Source organism: Ovis canadensis, chromosome 2, assembly GCF_042477335.2.
Source record: "Ovis canadensis isolate MfBH-ARS-UI-01 breed Bighorn chromosome 2, ARS-UI_OviCan_v2, whole genome shotgun sequence".
In the NCBI taxonomy this organism is placed as follows: domain Eukaryota; kingdom Metazoa; phylum Chordata; class Mammalia; order Artiodactyla; family Bovidae; genus Ovis; species Ovis canadensis.
In genome coordinates this window covers 244,127,117-244,151,675 of record NC_091246.1, presented here as the reverse complement: position 1 = coordinate 244,151,675, position 24,559 = coordinate 244,127,117, and the positions used below count along the sequence as shown (strand labels likewise).

At 44.0% G+C, this 24,559-nt stretch overlaps 1 protein-coding gene across 3 annotated transcripts; it reads left to right on the top strand.

Moving 5' to 3' along the window:
- Window positions 1-2,302: 2,302 nt before the first annotated feature.
- On the top strand, window positions 2,303-24,559 carry TRNAU1AP (tRNA selenocysteine 1 associated protein 1). 3 transcript variants are annotated; one of them, XM_069578827.1, is made up of 9 exons: window positions 2,303-2,802; window positions 3,437-3,534; window positions 9,513-9,612; window positions 10,224-10,276; window positions 12,534-12,665; window positions 14,157-14,276; window positions 17,183-17,345; window positions 17,549-17,582; window positions 24,284-24,559. In XM_069578827.1, exons 1-9 carry the CDS (start codon window positions 2,776-2,778, stop codon window positions 24,418-24,420), a joined length of 864 nt encoding a protein of 287 aa, XP_069434928.1. In that variant the 5' UTR covers window positions 2,303-2,775; the 3' UTR covers window positions 24,421-24,559. The 3 variants fall into 3 exon arrangements, with proteins under 3 accessions (XP_069434928.1, XP_069434929.1, XP_069434930.1); XM_069578828.1 differs by lacking the exon at window positions 14,157-14,276 and having other exon boundaries at window positions 2,585-2,802; XM_069578829.1 differs by lacking the exon at window positions 12,534-12,665 and having other exon boundaries at window positions 2,622-2,802.

The window sequence follows — 24,559 nt, the reverse complement described above, 5'->3', positions numbered from 1 at the left end:
GCTTCCCTGGTGGCTCAGTGGTAAAGAACCTGCCTGCCAATGCAGGAGACACCAGTTTGATCCCTCGTATTGCAGAGCAACTAAGCCCCCACCACAACTATCAGGCCTGTGCTCTAGAGTCTAGTGGCCCCAACTACTGAAGCCCTCGTGCCCCAGGTAGGGCCTGTGCTCCACAGCAAGAGAAGCTGCCACAGGGAGAAGCCTGTGTGCTGCAACTAGAGCGTAGCCTCCACTCCGCAACTAGAGGAAAGCCGGCGCAGCACTGAGGACCCAGGACAATCAAAAATCAAATCATCTTTAAAAGTACATTATTCAGAAATACACATATTTTAGGGAAAAGGTTGGGGTAAGGGATAGGTAGGGTAAGGGACAGCTGTCTGTTGTTTGACATAAAATTAATTTTTTTTCCGTTGTCTCAGTTCAGTCGCTCAGTTGTGTCTGACTGCAACCGTATGGACTGCAGCACACCAGGCTTCCCTGTCTATTACCAACCCCTGGAGCTTGCTCAAATTCATGTCCATCAAGTCCTTGATGCCATCCAACCATCTCATCCTCTGTCCCCTTCTGCCTTCAAGCTTTCCTAGCATCACGGTCTTTTCCAATGAGTCAGTTCTTTGCATCAGGTACATCAGTCCTTGCAATGAATATTCAGGACTGATTTCCTTTAGGACTGACTGGTTTGATCTTGCCGTCCAAGGGACTCTTAAGAGTCTTCTCCAGCACCACAGTTCAAAAGCATTGATTCTTCGGCACTTAGCCTTATGGTCCAACTCATCCATACATGACTACTGGAAAAACCAGAGTTTTAACTATATGGACCTTTGTTGGTGAAATTAAAAGACACTTGCTCCTTGGAAGAAAAGCTATGACCAACCTAGACAGCATATTAAAAAGCAGAGACATTACTTTGCCAACAAAGATGTCTAACATATCCCCAACATTCTCGTGGAAATTTGATTAGAAACAGCAAAGAAGGAATCCTATCTGATAAAACTTAACATTCTAAATTAAAAATAAATATGTAAAAATTTTCCACATGTAAAATGAAATTTAAAAATAGTAAGCAAAAAGCACAGGGTTTGGCAGATAGTACTATTTATCAGTTATAATTCAAAGGCCTCCAACTGCCGTGTTGGAGGACTTATTAGAAGCCAGGCATTAGGCCAAATGTTTTTCCAACTTGTCATTTTCTCCTCACAACAAACACAGTTTGGGACTTCGCGGGTGGGCCAGTGGTGAAGACGATTCCAATGCAGGGGCCATGGGTCTGATCCCTGGTCTGGGAATTGAGATCCCACATGCCACACTGCTTGGCCAAGCAAAACATGGCACAAGGTGAAGTGAAGTGAAGTCTCAGTCGGGTCCGACTCTTTGCGACCCCATAGACTATAGCCTACCAGGCTCCTCAGTCCGTGGGATTTTCCAGGCAAGAGTACTGGAGTGGGTTGCCACAAGGTAAGCACTGCTATTTGTTGTGGTGGTTAGTTGCTAACTCGAGTTTGACTCTTCGACCCTTTGGACTATAGCCCACCAGGTTCCTCCTTCCGTGGTTATTTCCCAGGCAAGAACACTGGAGAGGGTTGCCATTTCCTTCTCCAGGGAATCTTCCGCATATACAGATGGAACCTGTGTCTCCTGCACTGGCCAGTGGATTCCTTACCACTGAGCCAGCAGGGGAACCAAGTGCTGCTATTTCCCAAAATGGTGAGGAGGGCTGGGATTTGGGCTCTATTTGTTCAAATCTATAGTCAGAGCACCTAAACACTACACTACTGTGGAAGTGAACAGAATAAAACTGGAAATTTGGCAACTTGTGATTGGATCTAAGGCTGGATCCACCAGTGCTTGTCTTTGGGTCCAAACACCCCAAGTTTGGGATTTGTATACTGTCAAGGAAGGGCTGAAGTGGCCCATCAGCCCAGAAGGAGCCTCAGAAATGGGTCCTCAAGCACTTGGAGTGATTTTCACACCTGGAGATGACAATTCTCATAGAAGTTTCACATTCTAGGAAATGGGTATTAAACTGAGGTGAAGGCTTGGGACACTCAGATTAGAAGTCAAATTGTCAGGATTATCTAGAAATGGTGTTTGCTGAGAGCCTTCTGTGGCAGGTCACTGTTTGGGGACAGGTTAGAACTGGTGGTTTGGATTAGTGTAGAAGTGAGACGCCAGAAAGTGACAAGACTTGAGACTGATTGGTTTGAGATGACACAGTTGCCCCAATTTACACTCACTGTAATTCTGCCCTCCCTGCTCCCCAGGGAATGATGGAAGAATCCCAGCGCAGCAGTCAACAGAAATCTCTTGCAAACTGGGAAATGCAGTGTGAAGGGGTAGCTGGAGCGGACCAGTCAGTAATTTGCCTGAGTGAGTGGAACTGAATCGCCCAGACTCCCAGAGGAGATCTTTTACTTGAAGGGGAAAAAAAAAGTTTTTATATTTGCTTTTTTTTTTTTTACAAGGAGCGTAAAATTCTGTAATTTTATCTGTACGTGTGAGTTTAAATAGAAACCCGAGAAAGCTAGGCACCAGCTCCACCCACAGCCTAGCGCAGGGCAGGGTCTGCCCCGCCCCCTCCCGCGGGCTCCAGTCTTGGGACCTGCCCGCCGGGAGCCGGAAAGACCCGGAGCAGCACGCGGGCGCGGTCCGGTGCGCCGAGCTGCGGAGCATGCGCAGAAGGCGGTCGAGGCGCATGCTCCGTGGAGGTCCCGGTTCCGCGGCTCCCGCGTCCGCGCCAGCTCCGGGGGCCCACAGAGTCCCTGCGGGGCCGCGGGCATGGCGGCCAGCCTGTGGATGGGCGACGTGAGTGAGGGCGGCTTCCCGGGTCTGTGGCGCAGGAATGTTAGCGTCGCGAGGAAGAAAGGGGCCGAGTGGGGAGGGCCCTCGAATCTCCAAAAGGGTGGACGTGAATGGGGAGGGGAGTTTTAGGCGACGCTGGCGCGAGTCCCAGTTATTTTAGGTGCCGGGGGGCCAAGACTGAGGGGACGGGTCCTCAAAGTGCTTGGAGAGGGGCAGTTCTCTTAGGTGACGCCCAAGTGAGTCCCAGCGTGTTGGTGAAGGGGGCTGACTCGGAGGGGGAGGGGTCTTGGGGGCCCCGCCTGGGTTCGCGGAGGGGAAAAGGAGGGTTTGGGGGCGGATAGAATGGGAGGAATCCTAAGGGTTGAAGAGCGCCCCTGGTTCTGGGACTGGAGGGATGGATTCCTCCATCCCAGGGGGGCGGCTTCGACAAAGGAGCACATTTAAAGAAGGCGAGGGACGGGGAACGCGGGGGTTCAGGTCATTCTGCGCATGGAAACCTCTTCCCCCACACCCCCAACCCCACTCCCGCCCGCCAGCAGCGTGCAGCCCACCCCGGGCTGAGGGCGGAGGGGCTCCGGATCCGGAAAACGAGGAGTCTGGATGTGGCCCGACCCGCTCTGCTCTTGTGTTTACGCAGCTGGAGCCCTACATGGATGAGAACTTCATCTCCAGAGCCTTTGCTACCATGGGGGAGACAGTGATGAGCGTCAAAATTATCCGAAACCGCCTCACTGGGTTTGTCCTCTTACTTCAGTCCTCGTTCTGCTTTATAGATCGCGCTGCGTGTGTCATTCAAGAGAAGGTTAACATCGCGGAGGGTCAGGGCTTTGACCCCTAGTAGTAGTTGTCATAATGATGTTAACATTTGGTGGTGTACAGATGACTTGAGCCAGTCTGGGTTTGAAAGCTCTTGTGTGCTGTGTGTGACTTTGAGCAATTGACTTAATCTCTCCCTCTTGTCTGTAAAAATAGGCATAATGAAAGCACCTACCTCATAGAGCCCTGGTGAGGATTAAGTGCCATTAATTCATGGTCAAGGTTTACCACAATGTCTGGCATATGGTATATGCTTGGTAAATATAAATAGATTATGATCTGCTAGGTAATAAGCACTTTAAAATCACAAAAACCTCTGAGCTAAGTATTGTTATTAAAGAAGCTTAATAGCTGTCTTAAATATACACAGCTTTTAAATGAGAAGCCAGGACTCTAATTCAGCTGTGTTCTCCAAGTTCATGAGTACCCTTAACTCTCATGTGAAACACTACCTATGTGCTACTGTTCTAGATTTCCTGGACACATGGCTGAAATAACCCAGAAATAGTCCCTCTTCTTATGGATATTACTACATTCTAATAGAGGAATGAGACAGTAAATACTTACACAAAACAAAATGTGAAGAATACTTTCACATAAAGAAAAAAAAAAGACAGTGTTTAGTGAGTATCTACTCTGTGCGGAGTACTAAAGCAGCTTGCTAAAGCATCAGTCAGTTGAAAAATGATGGGAGATATGAAGTGCGGCCTAGTCTTTGGCTGTTTGGTAAACAGGTACTTTCTTATAGACAGAAAACCCTGATAAATCAGCTACTGGCATGAAAATACATTCTGTAATACTTTCCAAAACACTGACATAGGTTCTCACATTTTAATCTTTATTAAGAATTGGAATCATCCTTTCCTGCCGTTGGGCTTCCCTGATGACTGGGTGGTAAAGAATCTTCCTGCCAATGCAGGAGACTTGGCTTCAATCCCCGGGTCAGGAATATCCCCTGGAATAGGAAATGGCAACCAACTCCCATATGCCTGGGAAATCCCATGAACAAAAGAGCCTGGGGAGCTATAATCCATGGGGTCACAAAAGAGTAGGACATGACTTAGCGACTAAACAAGAAATAGCCACCACTGATTACTAAACCCTAGCTGTTTTTTATGGTGGCACCGACATACATATTACATGTGCACTCTGCCTCATATGACAAAGACTTTGAAGTGCTTTATGAGAATACTGTAAGATAAATAAATGTGAATTTAAAACAAGGAACAAAATACAGGGAAAGAGTAAGACCCAAGAAAAAGTAATGCACAGTAAAGCATAGTGCTTAAGAATGTAGTGATTGGTTGCAAAATACTTAATACCACAGAACTGTACAGTTAAAAAATGGTTAAAATGATAACATTTTATGTAACTGTGTGTGCTCAGCCGTGCCTGACTCTACAATCCCATGGACTAGCCCACCAGTCTCCTCTGTCTGTGGGATTCTCCAGGGAAGAATACTAGAGTGAGTTGCCATAACCTTTTCCAATGTAATGTAATCCTTAACAACAATTTTTTTAATTCAGCAAAGAACAAAAAGAATACAGTTGCATGTGGAGTAACCACATCTCTTCCATCACTGGTGGGACTAGAAAATGTTACAGCCACTGGGGACAAGTATCTGGCAGTATCTTTTTAATTTTTTTCCTTTCAAAAAAAAAAAAAAAACCTTGATATTTGGCTGCGCTGGGTCTTTGTTGCTGAGCACGGGCTTTCTCTAGTTGCTGTGGGTGGGGGCTGCTCTCTAGCGCGCAAGCTTCTCATTGCAGTGGCTTCTCGTTGCAGAGCAGGGGCTCTGCTCAAGTGGGTTTCAGTAGTTGTGGCACATGGGCTTAATTGCTCTGAGGCATGTGGGATCTTCCCTGAACAGGGATGGAACCCGTGTCCCCTGCATCGGTAGGTGGATTCTTAACCACTGGACCACCAGGAAAGTCCATACATCTTCAATACATCTGCCTTAGCAAGTCTGCTGCTGCTGCTGCTGCTAAGTCCCTTCAGTCGTGTCCGACTCTGTGCGACCCCATAGACTGCAGCCCACCAGGCTCCCCCATCCCTGGGATTCTCTAGGCAAGAACACTGGAGTGGGTTGCCATTTCCTTTCTCTAATGCATGAAAATGAAAAGTGAAAGGGAAGTCACTCAGTCGTGTCCGACTCTTAGCAACCCCACGGACTGCAACCCACCAGGCTCCTCCATCCATGGGATTTTCCAGGCAAGAGTACTGGAGTGGGGTGCCACTGCCTTTTCCTTAGCAAGTCTAGTCCTAGGTATTTACTCAAGAGAAATGAAAGTGTGTAACTACCATGAAAAGGACTTGAATACGTATAGCACATTTTGTGTGGTGTGTGCGTGCGCGTGCATGCCTACGAGCTCAGTCCCTCAGTTGTGTCCAGCTCTTGGTTGCTTCTCAGCCTACGGTATTTTCCCGACAAGAATACAGGAGTGGGTTGCCATTTCCTACTTGAGGGGATCTTCCGGGCCCAGGATTGAACCTGCATCTCTTGCATCTCCTGCATTGGCAGGTGGATTCTTTACCACTGTGCCACCTGGGAAGCCCCATAGCATGTTGGCCCCAAACTGCAGTCCAGGTATCTGAATAGGTAAATATATAAATACTTGTATAGTCATATAGTATATGACTGGTATACATACACATACAGTTTATGTATATGTATGGTATACGTATACAGTATATGGCATACAATTTCCAGAATTTGGTTAAGTTCACGTTGTTTAAGTTGGTGATGCTATCTAGCCATCTTATCCTGTGCCACCCTCTTTTCCTTTTGCCTTTATTCTTTGCCAGCATCAAGATCTTTCCACTGAGTCAGTTCTAAAATACACAAAATTAATCTGTGGTGGAAATAACTCTGCATCTAGCAGAATTTGTGCATTTCATTGCGTGTAACTTAAAAGGAAAAAACTGTACACAGTAATTGAACTCTAGTTAATAATAAGCATGTTAAAATAATTGAGAAAAATGTACCAATATCTGCAACTTACTTTGAAATGTATCAGAAAATAAGGATGATACCTGTATTTTCCATCTCCTGTAAATGTTATACTTTCATTATTAAAAAAAAATCAACAAAAACAGAAAAGGATGATAAATGGGTAAGGATGTGGATGGATGGATTATCACTTGGTAAAGTAAATTTTTTTTTTTAAGTAAATATTTTTTAAAAAGTGGTAGGTGTGTGTGTGTATATATATATATATATATAAAGGTGTTTGCTGTGGCAGCTCTTTTAATTATTATGTTCAGAATTTTTCATAATAAACTGCTGGGGAAGGAATATAGTCAGATTATCCTGAACTCAAGTCCAGCCGTTGGCAAATACCAGCTGTGTAGTTTAAGGCCTCTTGTATGATCCTGAGTCTCAGTCTCCGTATCTAAATGGGGGCAGTAGTTTGCTTCCCTCATGGAGTTTTTCTGTGAGAATTAGATGAGGTGGTGCATGTGAATTGGCGAGCACAGTGCTTGGCCTGCAGTGACTGCTCAGTAACAGTCAGCTCTTACTGGTGGTGGTCTTTGCATCGGCTTAAATTCTAGCACACACAAGACAGAAAACACAGATTTGCCCCACCGTTCTTCTAAGCAGTAACATTTATGGAGCTCATAGACTGTGTTCTTAGATCCCTGGGCTCTGGTACTTCCCTTGCCCATACCTTTTGGCTTGGTGTCCATAAGGTTATTTGAATTGAGTATCGTAGTTCCAGAAAAGTCTGATTTCTTTCACTGGTGATAGATTTAAGAATGCTGTTAAGGAAAACTGTTTTCAGTATAAATCTCTTAGAAGGAAGGAATATCAGAGGATCTAGCCACATCTACCTACTTATGTCCCTTCATTTCAGTTCAGTCTCTCAGTCGTGTCTGACTCTTTGCGACCCCATGAACCGCAGCATGCCAGGCCTCCCTGTCCATCACCAACTCTCAGAGTTGACCCAAACCCATGTCCATTGAGTCTGTGATGCCATCCAGCCATCTCATCCTCTGTCATCCCCTTCTCCTCCTGCCCTCAATCTTTCCCAGCATCAGGATCTTTTCAAATGAGTCAGCTCTCTGCATCAGGTGGCCAGAGTATTGGAATTTCAGCTTCAACATCAGTGCTTCCAATGAACACCCAGGACCAATCTCCTTTAGGATGGACTGGTTGCATCTCCTTGAAGTTCAAGGGACTCTCCAAAGTCTTGTCCAACACCACAGTTCAAAAGCATCAATTTTTCGGCACTCAGCTTTCTTTATAGTCTAACTTTCACGTCCATACATGACTACTGGAAAAACCATAGCCTTGACTAGATGGACCTTTGTTGACAAATTAATGTCTGTGCTTTTTAATATGCTGTCTAGGTTGGTCATAACTTTCCTTCCAAGGAGTAAGCGTCTTTTACTTTCATGGCTACAGTCACCATTTGCAGTGATTTTTGGAGCCCAGAAAAATAAAGTCCCTTCTGTCCCTTAGTAATGCTTTAAAAGTAGACCACCAAGAATCTCACACATATCCCCACAATTAGGTCTGGTCCGTGGATTTACTTTGTCCAACTAGATTTTAAGTTTCTTAAGGTCAGGTGCCATGTTCTTCAACTCTATCTGCCTGGCTGGTGGTAGTTTATCAAAAAAACTATAAATTACGAAAAATTTAAATTTACAAAGAGTACAATGTACACTCATGTAACCACCACCTAATTTCAAAAATTGTTAATATGTTGCTATATTCTCCTTATCTAAGTGTCTGTAGAGATTTAAGTAGATTGATGTTTTCTTTTTGCTGAACCACATGGAAGTAAATTATAGGCATTATGACATTCTAAATATTTGAGTATTGTTTTTTAATGAATTAGGATCCAGTCAGAGATCAGATCCTGTATTGCATTTGTCTCTTTTTACTGTAGAAATGCCCACTTCTTTCTTTTCTCAGAATGACGACTTTTTGAAGAGGTAAGATTGTCTTACATTAGGTTCTACATTCTGGATTCTGGTCCTACATTCTTGATTTATTTGTTTCCTTGTCATAGTGTTTTATTTGTTCTGTTCCTAAGATTTCCTGTAAGCTGGACATTAGATCTGAAAGTTTGCTTGGGTTGCATAGGAATATTTTTTTTCGGCTGTGCCAGGACTGAGTTAGGGCACACGAGATCTTCAGTCTTCAATTGTGCAGGATCTTTAGTTGTGGCATTCGAACTCTTAGTTGCGGCAGGTGGGATCTAGTTCCCTGACTAGGGATGGAACCCACGCCCCCTGCTTGGGAGCTTGGAGTCTTAGCCACTGGACCACCAGGGAAGTCCCAGGAAACCTTTTTGGCAAGAGTTCTTCATAGGCGATACAGTACATGAATAAATGACTTACTAAATGAGTCTGGTACTGGCCTGGATTGGCAGTACTTATACTCAGGTCTATAAATTCTGAACTGGAGTATAGCATGGAACAAAAATAATATGGGCTGTCATGAGAAAAACATTTTTTCCTGCCCTCCAGCTCAGACTCAGTCTCTCATCTAGGTATCACATCTTGTGTGTGCGTGTGTGTCTGTCTGTCTGTGAAAGCTTGAATTACTCTTTTTTCTAATTTTTTAATAGGAGGAAAATTGCTTTACAGTGTTGTGTTGGTTTCTGCCGTACAACAACTTGAATCAACCATAATTAAACATATATCCTATCTCTCCTCCCTCTTGAACTTTCCCATACCCCTCCTTTTTTAAAAATATTTATTTATTTGGCTGTACCTGGTTTCAGTTGCTGCATACAAATACTTAGTTGTGGCATATAGGATCTAGCTCTCTGACCAGGGATGGAACCCAGGTCCCCTGCATTGGGAGCTCAGAGTCTTAGCCACACAATCACTGTCAAAGTCCTGGGTATCAGATCTTTAACCATTCCCTTTTTCTGTTTTCTCTCCAGGATCCCGGCTGGCTACTGCTTTGTAGAATTCGCAGATTTGGCCACAGCTGAGAAGTGTTTGCATAAAATCAACGGGAAGCCCCTTCCAGGAGCCACACCTGTAAGCACACTTAGATAATGATAATGTTGCCATTTTTGTTACCATGGATAACTGTCATTTGTTGAATCCCTACCATATATTTTATTTAATCCTATAACAACCCTAAACAGTAGACATTGTTATCTTTGACAGACCAGGAAACTGAAGCTCAGGGAGATGGAATAACTTGCCCAAGGCAACACAGGTAGTAAGTGGCAGAGCCAGGATGCAGACCGAAGATTGGTTGCCTCTAAAACCCGTGCCCTTTCCGCTCTGCACCGCTGCCTCCCTTCACAGAAGACTTGAACCTCTAGACCTCTTGCTTGATTGACAAAGTAGAACAGGCTGGCAGCTGTGAGGACACGTTTCAAGAGAGTTGCATTCTGCTCTTCCCACAGTTACTTAGCTTACAGCTGCACCACGCTGGCACACCTGGGCTCATAGAACCATGGAGCTGGCAGTGCCCTTAGCGGTCATCCGTGCATCCCCCTCCTTTTAAACAAGAGAAAAGGCTGAGGCTTAGAGAGGGGGAGATGTTTTGGCCAAGGTAATTTATTTCAGTTTTTTTCCAAAAATTGTTGATTCTTGAAACACCTTTCTCTGTTTTAGTTTGTTTCTTTTTAAATTTTCAGGCAAAGCGTTTTAAACTGAATTACGCCACTTATGGGAAACAGCCAGATAACAGGTAAGTAGAGAGTAGCCACCAGGTAGCTTCAAGTCCTGGGAAATGTCTAAATAGAGACAAGATGTGTTCACTGTGCTGGTCACTTCCAGAGAGGAGGATGGGGAGCTGAGTTTGGCCCCAGTTTGCTTCCCTCCTGAAGGCCAAGCCCTCCCATCCCTGTTGGGGATGCTTCCAGTTTGCTCATGTCAAGGCCCCTGTCTTCTCGGTATTTGCTCCCTCTCCTAGTCCCGTGACTGCCCATGGTAATGACATTTTATTCAGTAAGAATTGCTGTAGCAACATAAATGTATCGAGCATTTCAGATTGCTTTGAAAGCTGGAGAACAATGTATCAAAAGCTTTAGATAGATTTATACCCTTTGAATCCATAATTCTGCTTTTCAGTATTTATTCATGGATATGTGTAAAGATTATTCCTAAGTGGCACTAGTGGTAAGGAACCCACCTGCCAATGCAGGAGACATAAGAGACGTAGGTTTGATCCCTGGGTTGGGAAGATCTGGAGGAGGGCGTGGCAACCCACTCCAATATTCTTGCCTGGAGAATCCCATGGACAGAGAAGCCTGGTGGGCTACACAGTCCATAGAATCACACAGAGTCAGACACGACTGAAGTGACCTAGCACGCATGTGTAAAGATTAGCCTTGATATCGTGTAATATCACTTATATGTGGAATCATAAAAAAGAACTTACTTATAAAACAGAAATAGAGCCACAGATGTAGAAAACAAAATCATGGTTACCAGGGGATAAGGGGACGCAGTGAATAAATTGGGAAGTTGGGAGTGACTTGTACACACTAGTGTATATAAAATAGGTAACTAATTAGGACCTACTGTATAGCATAGGGAGCCCTACTTGATACCCTGTAATGGCTTATATGGGAAAAGAATATTGAAGAATGCATATGTGTGTATGTAGAAACTGATTCACTTTGTTGTACACCTGAAGTTAGCACAGCATTGTGTATCAACTACAGTAAAAGTTTTTTTTAAAAAAGAAAATGTTCATTGAGATACTACATATAATGGGCAAAACTGGGGGGAAATCCAAGTAATCTAATAATAGGAAAGTGGGACATATTGTTAAGTTACAATATGTCCATTTTTTGGAATATTGTGAATCCGTTAAGGTGTCATGTTGTAGCAGAATACTCACATGTCAAGATGTTGGTGAGATCCTGTAAGTGAAAAAAATGCTAGAAACAAATGAGTTGTATCCAGTTTTTATAAATTCAAAGGAAGAAGCTAAAGCAAAACAACAAAAATGCATATCAAGGTGTTCATGGTGATTCCCTTTGAGTTGGGTTATTGGTATTTTATTTTTCTTTTTATTCTGATCTTAGGCAAGGAATATGTATCATACCTGAAATAAAATAATAATGAGTTTATTGTTCCATTACGGGGGTTGGCAAACTGACCTAATTTTGTCATTACCTGAAAGCTAAAAATGTTTTTTTACTTTTTTTTTTTGGCGGTGCCTCACGGTTTGCAGGATCCTAGTTACCCAACCAGGATTAAACCCAGGCCGTCGACAGTAAGAGTACAGAGTCGTAACCACTGGACCGCCAGGAAATTTGCTCTATATTTTAAACTATTCATTTGTTTACTTGGCCATGCTGCTCTGCTTGTGGGGTCTTAGCTTCCTGACCAGGAGTCGATTCTATGCCCCCTGCAATGAAAGTGGACTACCTTAACTACTTAAGTGACTTAACTACTGGGCCACCAGGGAAGGCCCCCTGGCCCCCCTTGCATTTTTTAAGGATTGTGGAAACAGACAAAAGACAACAGAAATGAGAGGTGCCCCAGAGCCTCCAATAGCTACTGTGTGGCCTCACAGAAGATTTTGCTGGCCCTGTCCTGAAAGCTGAGGGATTTCATGTTAGCCCATCTCCAGGGGAGAAGGTTCAGTTCTCATGCTCCTGTGCTTTTCACCGTTTGGATTAAAAGTACGCAGTGACTGCAGGATCTCTGGCTTTATCTTTTGCGCATCTCTGACTTGGCCCCTGGTCTGCACGCATGTGAAGCTGGAAGCCAGATAGGCTTTATTCAGTGGGTGAGGGGCTTGGGGCAGGAGACTCCTTCCGAAACTCTTCTACCAGGACTGCCAGAGGAAACAAATTAGGACTAGGTTAAGGACCCATCAGATGTGGTGTTCTCTGACGCGGCACAGAAGAGGTTTACCTAGAATGGGCCAAGAGAGCTCATAAGAACAGAAGTTTTCTCCTTTGTGTCTGAATCTCGTTCTCTCTTCTCAGCCCTGAATACTCCCTCTTTGTGGGGGATCTGACCCCAGATGTGGACGATGGCATGCTGTATGAGTTCTTCGTCAAAGTCTACCCCTCCTGCCGGGGAGGCAAGGTGGTTTTGGACCAGACAGGCGTGTCTAAGTAAGGCCTTACTCTTCTTGATGCCTACCCTGTTGGCTGCAGCATGTATCTCATAGCTGAGGGTGTGATAACGAGGTGGTGAAGGCTCAGGCTCTGGAGCCAAACCGCCTGGTGCAAATCCCAGCCTCAGTACTGCCCAGGGATTATGCAGCAGACAAGTTACCTGAACCTCTGCGCCTGTTTCCTCATCTGTGGAATGGTATCTGCATCTTATGGGAGTTGGTGTGAGGATGAAATGATGTATTAAATCAATAGAGAATGCTTTATAGGTATTTCCTTTTTTTTTATTATTTTTACTTTAAAAGTGGAAAGACCTTAAGGGTTTATATATATATTTTTTTTCTCCGTTATCATTTATTACAGGATATTGAATATATATGGTTCCATATGCAACCCATTCCAGTACTCTTGCCTGGAAAATCCCATGGACGGAGGAGCCTGGTAGGCTACAGTCCATGGGGTTGCTAAGAGTCGGCAACGACTGAGCGACTTCACTTTCATGCATTGGAGAAGGAAATGGCAACCCACTCCAGTATTCTTGCCTGGAGAATCCCAGGGACAGAGGAGCCTAGTGGGCTGCTGTCTATGGGGTCGCACAGAGTCGGACACGACTGAAGCAACTTAGCAGCAGCATGCTATACAGTAGGACCTCGTTTATCTGTAGTAGTTTATATCTGCTAATCTCAAACTCCTCCTAATTTAGCCCTTTTCTACCCTCTTGCACCTTTGATAACCATGTTTCCTGTGTCTGTGAGTCTCTGTTTTGTAAGTAAGTTCATTTATATCATACTTTAGATTCCACACATAAGTGAGATCATACCATACATGTTGGGAAAGATTCCTTTTTGATCTGAGTAGTAGTTATGGGCTTGGACTTTGAATTCTGCTTCTGGTATGACTTCGGGCAAGTCATTAAATGTCTTTGAAGTTTGGTTTTGCCTTCAATAAGATGTGGATAATCCCTTCAAGTTGTTGGACAGTTTATTGAGATAACTGGGAAAATACTCAGCATAGTGCCTGGGAAATAATAAATGGTCATTAAATGTTAACTGTCATTCATTTATCCCCAAGTGGGATATGAGTTCAGGAAAGCAGGAACCTTGTCTGCTTGTGACTGCTGAGTCCCAGTGCCTGGGGTAGCACCTGGCATGCAGGGCAGGCTCCGTAAATATTTGGCCTTCTGTGACTGTTACTACTATTGCTTCTACTATAATAATAATAATAATACTTCCCAGTAGATTGGGAAGGAAGCTCCTGTTTGGGGAGAAGCCACATCAGGATGGCATGGAGGAGGCTGGTGAACTGAAAGTGGGATCCTCCAGTGCTGGGGTCTCACACTGCTCTGTGACAACTCTCTGTTTCATGGGGCGCTCAGGCCTGCCCATGTGGTTTGATGGGTGCTCTCTCCCTTCTCAGCTTCTTTTCCGTTCTTTGGTTTTACCTGCATCACATTTGTGATCTAAATAGTGCGTGTGTGTCTTTTTCCTGCAGGGGTTATGGTTTTGTGAAATTCACAGATGAGCTGGAACAGAAGCGAGCCCTGACAGAGTGCCAGGGAGCCATAGGACTGGGGTCTAAACCAGTGCGGCTGAGCGTGGCCATCCCCAAAGCGTGAGTCCTGCGCTGGCGTGGGAACCGAGACATGCCTTGTCGGTTGCTGATAATCAGGGCATCCGCTTGCTGATTGGGAGGCTGCCAGGAGACTCAGTGCAGGCCACAAGTAATGAGTGCCCAGTATTTGCCAGGCTGGGTGCTGGAGATGAGCCAGCATCACTGTTGCCCCTGCAGAAGCTTACAGCTGAGGAGAGAGCTATGACTCGGGGAGGCAGGCACGTTCAGAATCGCCATAGCAATGCTGGAAAAGCAGCTGGGCTCTGCAAACTTAGTTTGTGTGCTCTTTGCCCAGTAGAGCTGCTGTTGAAACATACAAACCTCTTATGAGTGCCCCTTGCTATGGGAGTGGCTAAGAATTAATGATGTAGGGAATATGATACAGGAAATTGCCACAAGCCACGCCTTGTGGCCAAAAGAAAAATAATGATATAAGCAGGATAGAATATTATATATATCACTATTGTACCTGTCACTCTGGGCAGAAAACCCTTCATCCCGTGCATATCCAAGCATGTTTTATACTCAGATATAAGACAGTTTTTCTCTGCATAGAATCCTCCATCCTTTGGCCCAAGCAGTGGTTCTCAACTTGAGGACATTGGCAACACCTAAAGATAAATTTGATTGTCACATCCCATACTGAGAGAGGGGAGCCTCTGGAATCTAATGAGCACAGGCCAGGTATGCTACTAAACATCCTGCAGTGCACAGGACAGCTCCCGGAACAAAGAATGCTCTCCTCTGCCACCCAAAAGTCAATTTTACAAAGGCTGAGAAACTTCGTGTTAAAGTATATATAAGTGGTTACACTCTTTGGGCAGAACTTCCAAATGGCCGTGTTTTTTAAGACAGCAAAAAATTTGGAGGCTCTTTGCAGTTTAGCCTCCGCGATTCTCCCCTCCAAATGTTATTTGTTCTAAACTCTACAGTATATGTAAAAACATTAAAGAAAACATTGAAAAGAAAGAAGTTCCTTATTACTCTAGATGACTGCTTATAAGTTCTGGGTTCCTTTTCAGGCTTTGCCATAAGCTTCTGTTCTGTATAAATGTAGATATTGATGTGGACGCACACACACCGCGTGCATACGGGTCAGTTTACATGTGGTAGATTCGTTGCTTCTTCATTTTTAATTACAGTAACAATGTTCACTCTTCTTCCCCAGTTTACTCAGTATACACACTCACTTTGCCATACAGTTGCATAATTGTCATCATTACAACATTTTTAATAGCTGCGGAATATTCTTTTGATTGCATATTCTGTCTGGCAGTTCTTCAGATGTTTACTCTTTTGGTGGTTTCTGCTGTGTCATCATTTATTCAGTCAATGATAACTGAGTCCCTGCAACCACAGCCCCGCCCTAGACTTTGAAGTTGTAGCTATAAACAAGAAAAACAAAGTCCCTTCTGCAGAGCCGTTATATTGTTACATCTGTTTCTTCATTGAGCATTGTTGTCAGCATTGATGCCTGCCTCTGGGGAGGTGCCCTCATGCACTAAGAATTGAGTAATCTGTTTCCTTGGAGAGTCAGACTTGTAAGCCAAGTGTGGAGAAACAGAAATGTGTAGACCCAGACCCTGTGCCTTCAGTGACCTGAGCATGTCGTGAGGGTGGCAGACTCCTTGGATGCCTGGGTCAGGAGGGTAGGGTCACGGAGGCAAACATGAGCAGTTTTCAGCCTGGCAGTGGGCAGGGAGAGGAAATCTCTGCCATCAGACTTCATCAAGCCGCCCAATCGGGAGGTGATGCTAAGGCAGTCAGATGCGGCCTAACTGCTCAGGCTGAGCCCTCACCAAGCCGACACTGAGCACACGAGGAACTTGGGAAGAGCTCATCACCTGTGGTTTTTTAAGGTTTTGAAAGCAGTGGATCTTTTGCAGGCTTGACATTCTGTCTTTGGTTAGCAGTGACTGGGGTAGCTGTGGAATCAGAGAAGAAAGCTTTCTGTTGACCTTGGGCCTCAGCCCTGGTTGGTGAATGCAGGAAGGGGGAGACAGATAGGAGACTTGAGTCTGCAGGGCAGGTGCCTAATGAACCGTGTTGTGGTTGGGGTGCAAGCCTTGGAGTTAAAGTTTGGCTCCAGTCCTCTGTGTAGTCTTGGGTGAATCACTTAACCGTTCAGAGGCTATGTTCTCATATTTACAGAGGAAATAATAAATAATAGTTCTGTCGTAGAACGGTGCGGGGCTTAAAGAAGGAGACCATATGTAAAAAAGAATGGGCACAAATCCCAAGTACCTACTCCACAAATGATGTCTCTGACTACAGTTCCAGGCTCCTGAAACACTTACCTTATGTTTTTTGCAGGGAAAAGGTGATAAGATATTTTGTAATTTGAAAATGCTCCTTGGATCATTCTAAATCCAGATTATCCAGGCCATGTTACTCTGAGCCTTTGTGGCTGGCAGAAAAACAGCTCCCCAAGATCTTGAGAAGGGGAAAAGTCAGTACTAATAAAGTTTGTAAGGGAGACAAACCTAACCATTGGAAGTGCCTTTTTTTTTTTTTTTTTTTTTTAATTTGGCCATGCTCTGTGGCCCACAGGATCCCAGTGCCCCGATCAGGGATTGAACCTGGGCCCGTGGAACTTAAAGTGCAGAGTCCCAAACACTGGAACACCAGGGAATTCCCCAAAGCTCCTATCTTTAAAGCTGGGTTCTGGGATCAGACTGCCTGGGTTTGAATCTCTTACTCACTATGTGACTTTGGACAAATGATGTAATCTCTCTGTACCTCAGTTTTCTCATCTGTGAAATAGGATTAATTATATATTTACTGTATAGCACCATTGTGGGGATTAAACGAGTTAGTCTGTGTAAAGCACTTAGAACAGTCCCGGTCATATAGTGTCATGGAAATGTTTGCTCATTTGTTTGTTTATTTTTCCTTCTTCCTTTAAGGAGCCGTGTGAAGCCAGTGGAATATAGTCAAATGTACAGTTACAGCTACAACCAGTATTACCAGCAGTACCAGAACTACTACGCCCAGTGGGGCTATGACCAGAACACAGGCAGCTACAGCTACAGTTATCCCCAGTACGGCTACACCCAGAGCACCATGCAGGTAACCATGACTTGGCCAGTCTGGCCCCACATCCTCTAGAGACTTGGGTGAGTCTCCAGGGTGGGGTGGTTAAGGACAGGAGCTTGCGCTTCAGAAAGACAGGGAAAGATGAAGAGGGAATTCCTCTTGTTAAAAACAAGCCATCCTAGTCATGGGCCAGGCTTTCACCGTGCTTCTCACCCACCTCTCTGGTCTCTTGGCAGACGTATGAAGAAGTCGGAGATGATGCATTGGAAGGTAAGAAAGGACTCCCTTCACTCAGTGTAAGATGTGAATGTTACCTGAGTGGGGAGTGTGGATCCCAAATCACGCCAGGGAGCAACAGACGGAGGAGGGCTCCCGAGGTTCCCTGGACTTGTGGTGGTCTACCCCAAGATGTAGGTCTGAACCAAAGACTCCATTGCCTTATATTTGTTGCACAGGTTGTCAGATTCCTGTAAAATAATTTTTAATTTCACGTTTTAATTTTTTTCCATACTTTTTATGGGCTACGCTGAGTCTTTGTTGCTGAGCCCAGCAGTCTTTCTCTAGTTGCAGGGCACAGGCTCTGGAGCGTGCAGGCTTGCTGTTTGTCACCTGCGGGCTTAGGAGCCCTGCAGCATACGGAATCCTAGTTCCCTGACCAGGGACTGAACCAGAGACCCCTACATTAGAAGGCAGATTCTTAACCACTGGACTGCCAAGGAGCTCCCCCCATGTATCTTAAATTACCTATTTTCCTCACTTTCAAGTAATAGTTATGATTGAAAGTTTGGCAAATACAGTAAAGTATAAGGAAGAAACTAAAATCACCTCCCAGTTTTGCTACATGGTAATAGCCGTTATTGCTTATTTAAAATTAAAAATTTGTTGTGATTTTTTTATTGAATTTAACAGAGAAAAAGTAAAACCAAAGTAATTGCTGACCTTCAGACATATTTTTTCAAATGAGATATTTATACTTTTAAAGGAGTCTAAGGTTTGAAAAAATTATTAAAAATTTTTAAAAAATTTTTTTCAACATATTTCTGAACAGAATGTTAGGTTTAAGGTTTAAAGAAGTAAAATAAACATCGATTTCTAAGTAAATAAAGCTTTATTTTAAGGTACAAAAAGACTCCAAGTTTAAAATCTTAAGTCTGTTTTAAGAATTATTCTTCAAGAGAAGGTCATAGGGAAAATGTCATCTGTAAGCAAAATATCCTTTAAAGGAAACATCATCCGTAGCCATGGAACAAACTTCATAGCGTTTTAAAGCACTACACGGACCGTGTTGTCATCTGATTCTGGCAGCAGCGAGCGTAGGGGTGGGCTGGGCAGACACAGCTCCAGTAGAGGGATGGTGAGCTGGAGGTCCACGTGGTCTTCTCATCACACAGTGAGTTAGGAGCAAGGCTCAACCTGGAGTCCCTGTCTTTCTAGCCTTAGTCTCTTGCCCTTTTTTGCCTCCTTTTTAGAGAAATTATCCTGATTATAACCATATTTGTGTGTGACTCCTTAGAGTTTTTTATTTCTTCATCATCCGTTATTACAGCCAACACTGCTATAATAGTTTTGCAGGCACTGCTGCCTATCAACACTTCAATGAATAGGTATTTTTATAAATCCCATTCTACAGAAAAGAAAACTGAAGCTTAAATAGTTAACAGCCAACAAGTTTCACTATGTGAGTATACACTAAGCACGTATACAGGTATTAACTCACTTGGTGTTCACAATGGTTTTGAAGTAAGTACCATAATTATCTTGATTTTACAGGAGAGGAAACAAATTAAATTTTGTGTTCAAGGTCAGCTTAGTTGCAACATCGTAGCAAGAGGTAGACTGTCTTAGAATCCTGCAGTCTTGCCCTAGACTTCAGGCTCTTTACCACAGTTATAATGCCTCCCTCTTTTTTTTTTTTGGTGGTCAGATCTTAGTTCCCCAATCGGGGATTGAGCCCACACCTTTGGCAGTGAAAGCATGGAGTCCTAACCACTGGACCACCAGGGAAGTCTCTAATGCCTCCCATTTTAACCTAATCGCCACACAGAGACAGGGCCCAGGAGGGATTGTCATTCTTCATCTGTACCTTGGGTTCAGCAGGCCATCTTCCAGGCCCTGTCATCCAAGTGAGGAAGGGTGCTATACTGTCCATGCATCCATACACTTCTACACACCCAAATACCTGTCCTTGGGAATTCCCTGGCGGTCCAGTGCCGGGTGCTTCACCACCATGGCCCAGGTTCAGTCCCTGGTCAACTGAGATCCCTAGAGCTGTGTGGCTCGGCCAGAAACACCCAAAACAAAACACAGCAGCAGCAAAAATGCTTGCCCTTGCTGGAGCCTTTTACTAATCTGTTCCCATATGCCATTACCAACACTGAATGGAGTGGCCAGACTGGTCATGCTCTGCTTTCCTAGAGTTCCCATATGGAGCTGCTGTACATGCTCAAAACTTCAACTCATAATTTAGATTAGAATTATAAGAGAGATTCCTCTGGTTGCAGGAATGGGCACAGTACTTATGTGAAAAGATTCACCTCTGATTGGTTGATTCAGCACCAACTGGCTGATTCTACCGAGTACCTGAGAAAGTTGGAAACAGTTTACAAAAGAAGCTCAAATGGCCTATAAACCACAAGAGAAAATAATTTAAGCATATACTATTTGTGTTAGTCAAGATTCTCCAGAGCAATAGAGCCAATTGCTCTGTGATGTGCTTCAGCAAGCTGGAGGCTCAGGCAGGATTTCTATATTAGCACCTAGAGGTAGAATGCCTACTTTGAGAATCCTCAGTTTAAGGCCTTTAATTGATTGGCTAAGGCCCACCCACATTATTGAGAATAATCACCTTTACTTAAAGTCAACTGATTTGTAGATGTGAATCACATCTACAGAATATCTAGACTAGTGTTTCACCAAACAACTGGTCACCACTACCCTGACCAAGCTGACACAAAATGTAACCATCATACTGCTAATACTAGTACTTAAATACAAATTAAAATATACTGTCTTTCTACAAAGAATTCTTAAAATGTTCATGTGCATGAAATCAACTTCACCTGAAAGATTTTATCCCACAGTGATATCAATACAGATAAATATCTAATGATAGATTTATTAAATATTGGTAAGATTTTAATTAGATTTTTTGTTTTATTAAATCATGTCTTTTTCTAAGAATATTGATATAGAAAGATTTCTCAATGAAAAAATTCCTGAAATACAATAGGATGTACAGTAAGAATTCGGCTAGGTTTTTTGGTTTTTATTTTGGAGGGTGTAACTCACATAACATAAAATTCACCCTTTTAAAGTGTACAGTAGTTTTTAAAAATAGCCACAAAGTTGTGCAGCCATTACCCCTGTTTAATTCCAGTGAAGAATACCGTGAAACCACTAGCAGTCACTCCAATATCCTGTCCCTGGCAACCACTCACCTCCTTTGGATTTATGTATCCTGAACATTCTAAATAAATGGAGTCATGTATGAGATGTGGTCTTTGGTGAATGACCTCTCTGACTTGACTTCCGATTCCTCTGTTATAGCATGTGTCATTCCTTTCTTTTTATGGCTGAATAATATTCCATTCTCTGGATATCCATTTAGTTGATGGACATTCGGATTGTGTCCACTTTCATTGTTATAAATAATGTTATGAACATACGTGTGTAAGTTTTTGTGTGGATGTAGAAAAGTTTTCAGGGACAAGTTTTCAGTACTCTTCACTGTATACCTGGGAGTGTATTGCTGGATCATATAGTAAACTCTGTTTAACCATTTGAGAAATGGCCAGACCTGTCCAAAAATGCTTGGAGCATTTCCGTTTCTCCACATTCTCACCAACAGTTACAATTTGTCATTTTGGCTATCATAGTGGCTTTGATAGCAGATTGCCACTTCATGGCAAATAGAAGGGGAAAAAGTGGAATCAGTGACAGATTTCCTCTTCTTTGGCTCTAAAATCACTGCGGATGGTGACCACAGCCATGAAATTAGATGATTGCTTCTTGGAAGGAAAGCTATGACAAACCTACGCAGTGTGTTAAAAAGCAAAGATGGCACTTTGCTGACAAAGGTCTATATAGTCAAAGCCATGGTTTTTCCAGTAGTCATGGACGAATGTGAGAGTTGGACCATAAAGAAGGCAGAATGCCGAAGAATTGATATTTTCAAACTATGGTGCTGGATAAGACTATTGAGAGTCCCTTAGACAGCCAGGAAATCAAACCAGTCAGTCCTAAAGGAAATCAGCCCTAAATACTCATTGGAAGGACTGATGTTGAAGCTCCAGTACTTTAGCCACCTAATAAGAGCCAACACATTGAAAAAGACCCTGATGCTGGGAAATAATTGAGAGCAGAAGTGGGCAGCCGAGGATGAGATGGTTGGCATCACCAACTCAATGGACATGAGCTTGAGCAATCTCAGGGGGATGGTGAAGGACAGGGAAGCCTGGGGTGCTGCAGTTCATGGGGTCTTATTTATTTGGCTGCACCAGCTTTTAGTGGTGGCAGTTGCAGCATGCACAGTCTTTAGTTGTGCCATGTGGAATCTAGTTCCCTGACCAGGGATCGAACCAGGGCCCCCTGCATTGGGAGTTCAGTTCAGTCGCTCAGTTGTGTCCAACTCTTTGTGACCCCATAGACTGCAGCATGCCAGGCTTCTCTGTCCTTCACCAACTCCCAGAGCTTGCTCAAACTCGTGTCCACTGAGTTGGTGATGCCATCCAACCATCTCATCCTCTGTTGTCCCCTTCTCCTGCCTTCAGTCTTGCCCAGCATCAGGGTCTTTTCCGGTGAGGCAGTTCTTCGCATCAGGTGGCTGAAGTATTGGAGCTTCAGCATCAGTCCTTCCAGTGAATGTTCAGGACTGATTTCCTTTAGGACTGACTGGTTTGATCACCTTGCAGTCCAAAGGAGTCTTGAGTCTTCTCCAGCACCAGTTTAAAAGCATCAATTCTTCGGTGTTCAGCTTTCTTTATAGTCCAACTCTCACATCCATACATAGTGAATTCGCTCAGTTGTGTCCGACTCTTTGTGACCCCATGGACTGTAGCCTACCAGGCTCCTCTGTCCACAGGATTTTCCAGGCAATAGTACTGGAGTGGATTGCCATTTCCTTCTCCAGGGGATCTTCCCAACCCAGGGATTGAACCCAGGTCTCCCGCATTGTAGACAGACGCTTTACCATCTGAGCCATATTGGAAAAACCATAGCTTTGACTAGATGGGCCTTTGTCAGCAAAGTAATGTCTCTGCCTTTTAATAGATTGTGTAGGTTGGTCATAGCCTTTCTTGCAAGGAGCAAGCGTCTTTTGATTTCCTGGCTGCAGTCACCATCTGCAGTGATTTTGGAGCCCAGAAAAGAAAGTCTGTCACTGCTTCCATTGTTTCCCCATCTATTTGCCATGAAGTGATGGGACCAGATGCCGTGCTCTTAGTTTCTTGATTGTTGTGTTTTAAGCCAACTTTTTCACTCTCCTCTTTCATTTTCATCAAGAGGCTTTTTAGTTCCTCTTCACTTTCTGCCATAAGGGTGGTGTCATCTGCATATCTGAGGTTATCGATATTTGTCCCGGCAATCTTGATTCCAGCTTGTGCTTTAGAAGTTAAATAAGCAGGGTGACAATATACAGCCTTGACGTACTTCTTTCCCAATTTGGAACCAGTCTGCTCCATGTCCAGTTCTAACTCTTGCTTCCTGAACCTGCATACAGATTTCTCAGGCAGGTCAGGTGGTCTGGTATTCCCATCTCTTGAAGAATTTTCCTGTTTGTTGTAATCTACACAATCAAAGGCTTGGGAGTGCAGTCTTACCCACTGGACCACCAGGGAAGTCCCTACTGTTCTGAGTTTTGTAGTGACAAAACTTCCTTCTCTTTATAGGTTTATCACATAGCTATACACCCCTAAATAGCAGGGTTTAGTTTTGCCTGTTTTTGAATTTTAATGCTGTGCTGTGTATACTGTCTTGCTTCTTTCATTCAGTATTTTATTTGTGAGATTCATCCAAGTTGGATGCAACCGAGGTTCATTTTCAGTGCTCAGTAATACTCCCTTCTAAGAATAGTTTACTTGTTAGGGGTTTAAAAGGAAGCTGTTAGGTATTTTGTCATGATTTCTGGTGAACAAATACCACTATTGCAATCAAGAAAAAAAAATTTTTTTTCAATACAGAACTTGGTGTTTCAGCTTGTGTACTTGACTCTAGCTCTTTCATTAGACATTCATTGTTCTTGATTTAGTAATCTTGATCAGGTTTCCCAAACCCAAATTTCAGAAAAGGACCACACCAGAAAGTCTGAGACATGTGACAGTTACAGGTATGTGTAGTGTTTAATAAACATGGAATGACAGCCAAAACTACTTGAGTACTAATTACATGTTACATTCTGTAAAGTTAGAGTTAGACCCTTGATTAACTTTACCATTGGAGCCACCAAGTAATCCCATAGGAGTCTCCCTGCAGTGCGGGAGACCTGGGTTCGATCCCTGGGTCGGGAAGATCCCCTGGAGAAGGAAATGGCAACCCACTCCAGTGTTCTTGCCTGGGAGATCCCACGGAGGAGCCTGGCAGGCTACAGTCCATGGGATCACAAAGAGTCGGACACGACTTCACTTTCTACTTTCTTTTCTTGATTAACTAGGGCTTAGGGCCTCCTGCGCAGCCTCAGTCATAAATCCACATGTAACCTGTAGTCAGCCTTCTCTACCTTCCATTCCTTCACCTCCTTGGATTCAGCCAGCCATGGATGAATCATGGGGTGCTGTAGCATTTACTCCTGAAAGCCTCCACAAGCAAATGGACCCTGTGCTGTTTGAGGGTGGACTGTCCCCTGCCCTGCTCTCATCCTCACAAACCCTGCAGAGGCAGCAGGGCTGGCAGCCCCAGCAAGGAAGAGGGGAGAAGGGCACCGAGTCCCGTGTCTGCTGAGTGCTGCGCCCCTGAAGCCACCCTTGCTTCTCTTCCAGACCCCATGCCGCAGCTGGATGTGACCGAGGCCAACAAGGAGTTCATGGAGCAGAGCGAGGAGCTGTACGATGCGCTGATGGACTGTCATTGGCAGCCTCTGGACACAGTGTCTTCAGAGATCCCTGCCATGATATAGCCAGGACAAGGGACAAGCCAGAATGGACTTGTGCGGAGAGAAGAGACTCCTTTTTTAAAGTTGCCGCAAGACTTTTTTGAAATGTTTCATAAAGATTTTAGTAATCAGCTGTTCCTGCAATTATATTTTTCCTCTAACA

Coding starts and splice junctions, on each gene's coding strand:
- TRNAU1AP (XM_069578827.1), top strand. CDS start 2,776: ATGGCGGCCAGCCTGTGGATGGGCGAC. Junction 9,613..10,223: donor CCCTTCCAGGAGCCACACCT/GTAAGCACACTT, acceptor TTAAATTTTCAG/GCAAAGCGTTTTAAACTGAA. Junction 17,583..24,283: donor CGGAGATGATGCATTGGAAG/GTAAGAAAGGAC, acceptor CTTCTCTTCCAG/ACCCCATGCCGCAGCTGGAT.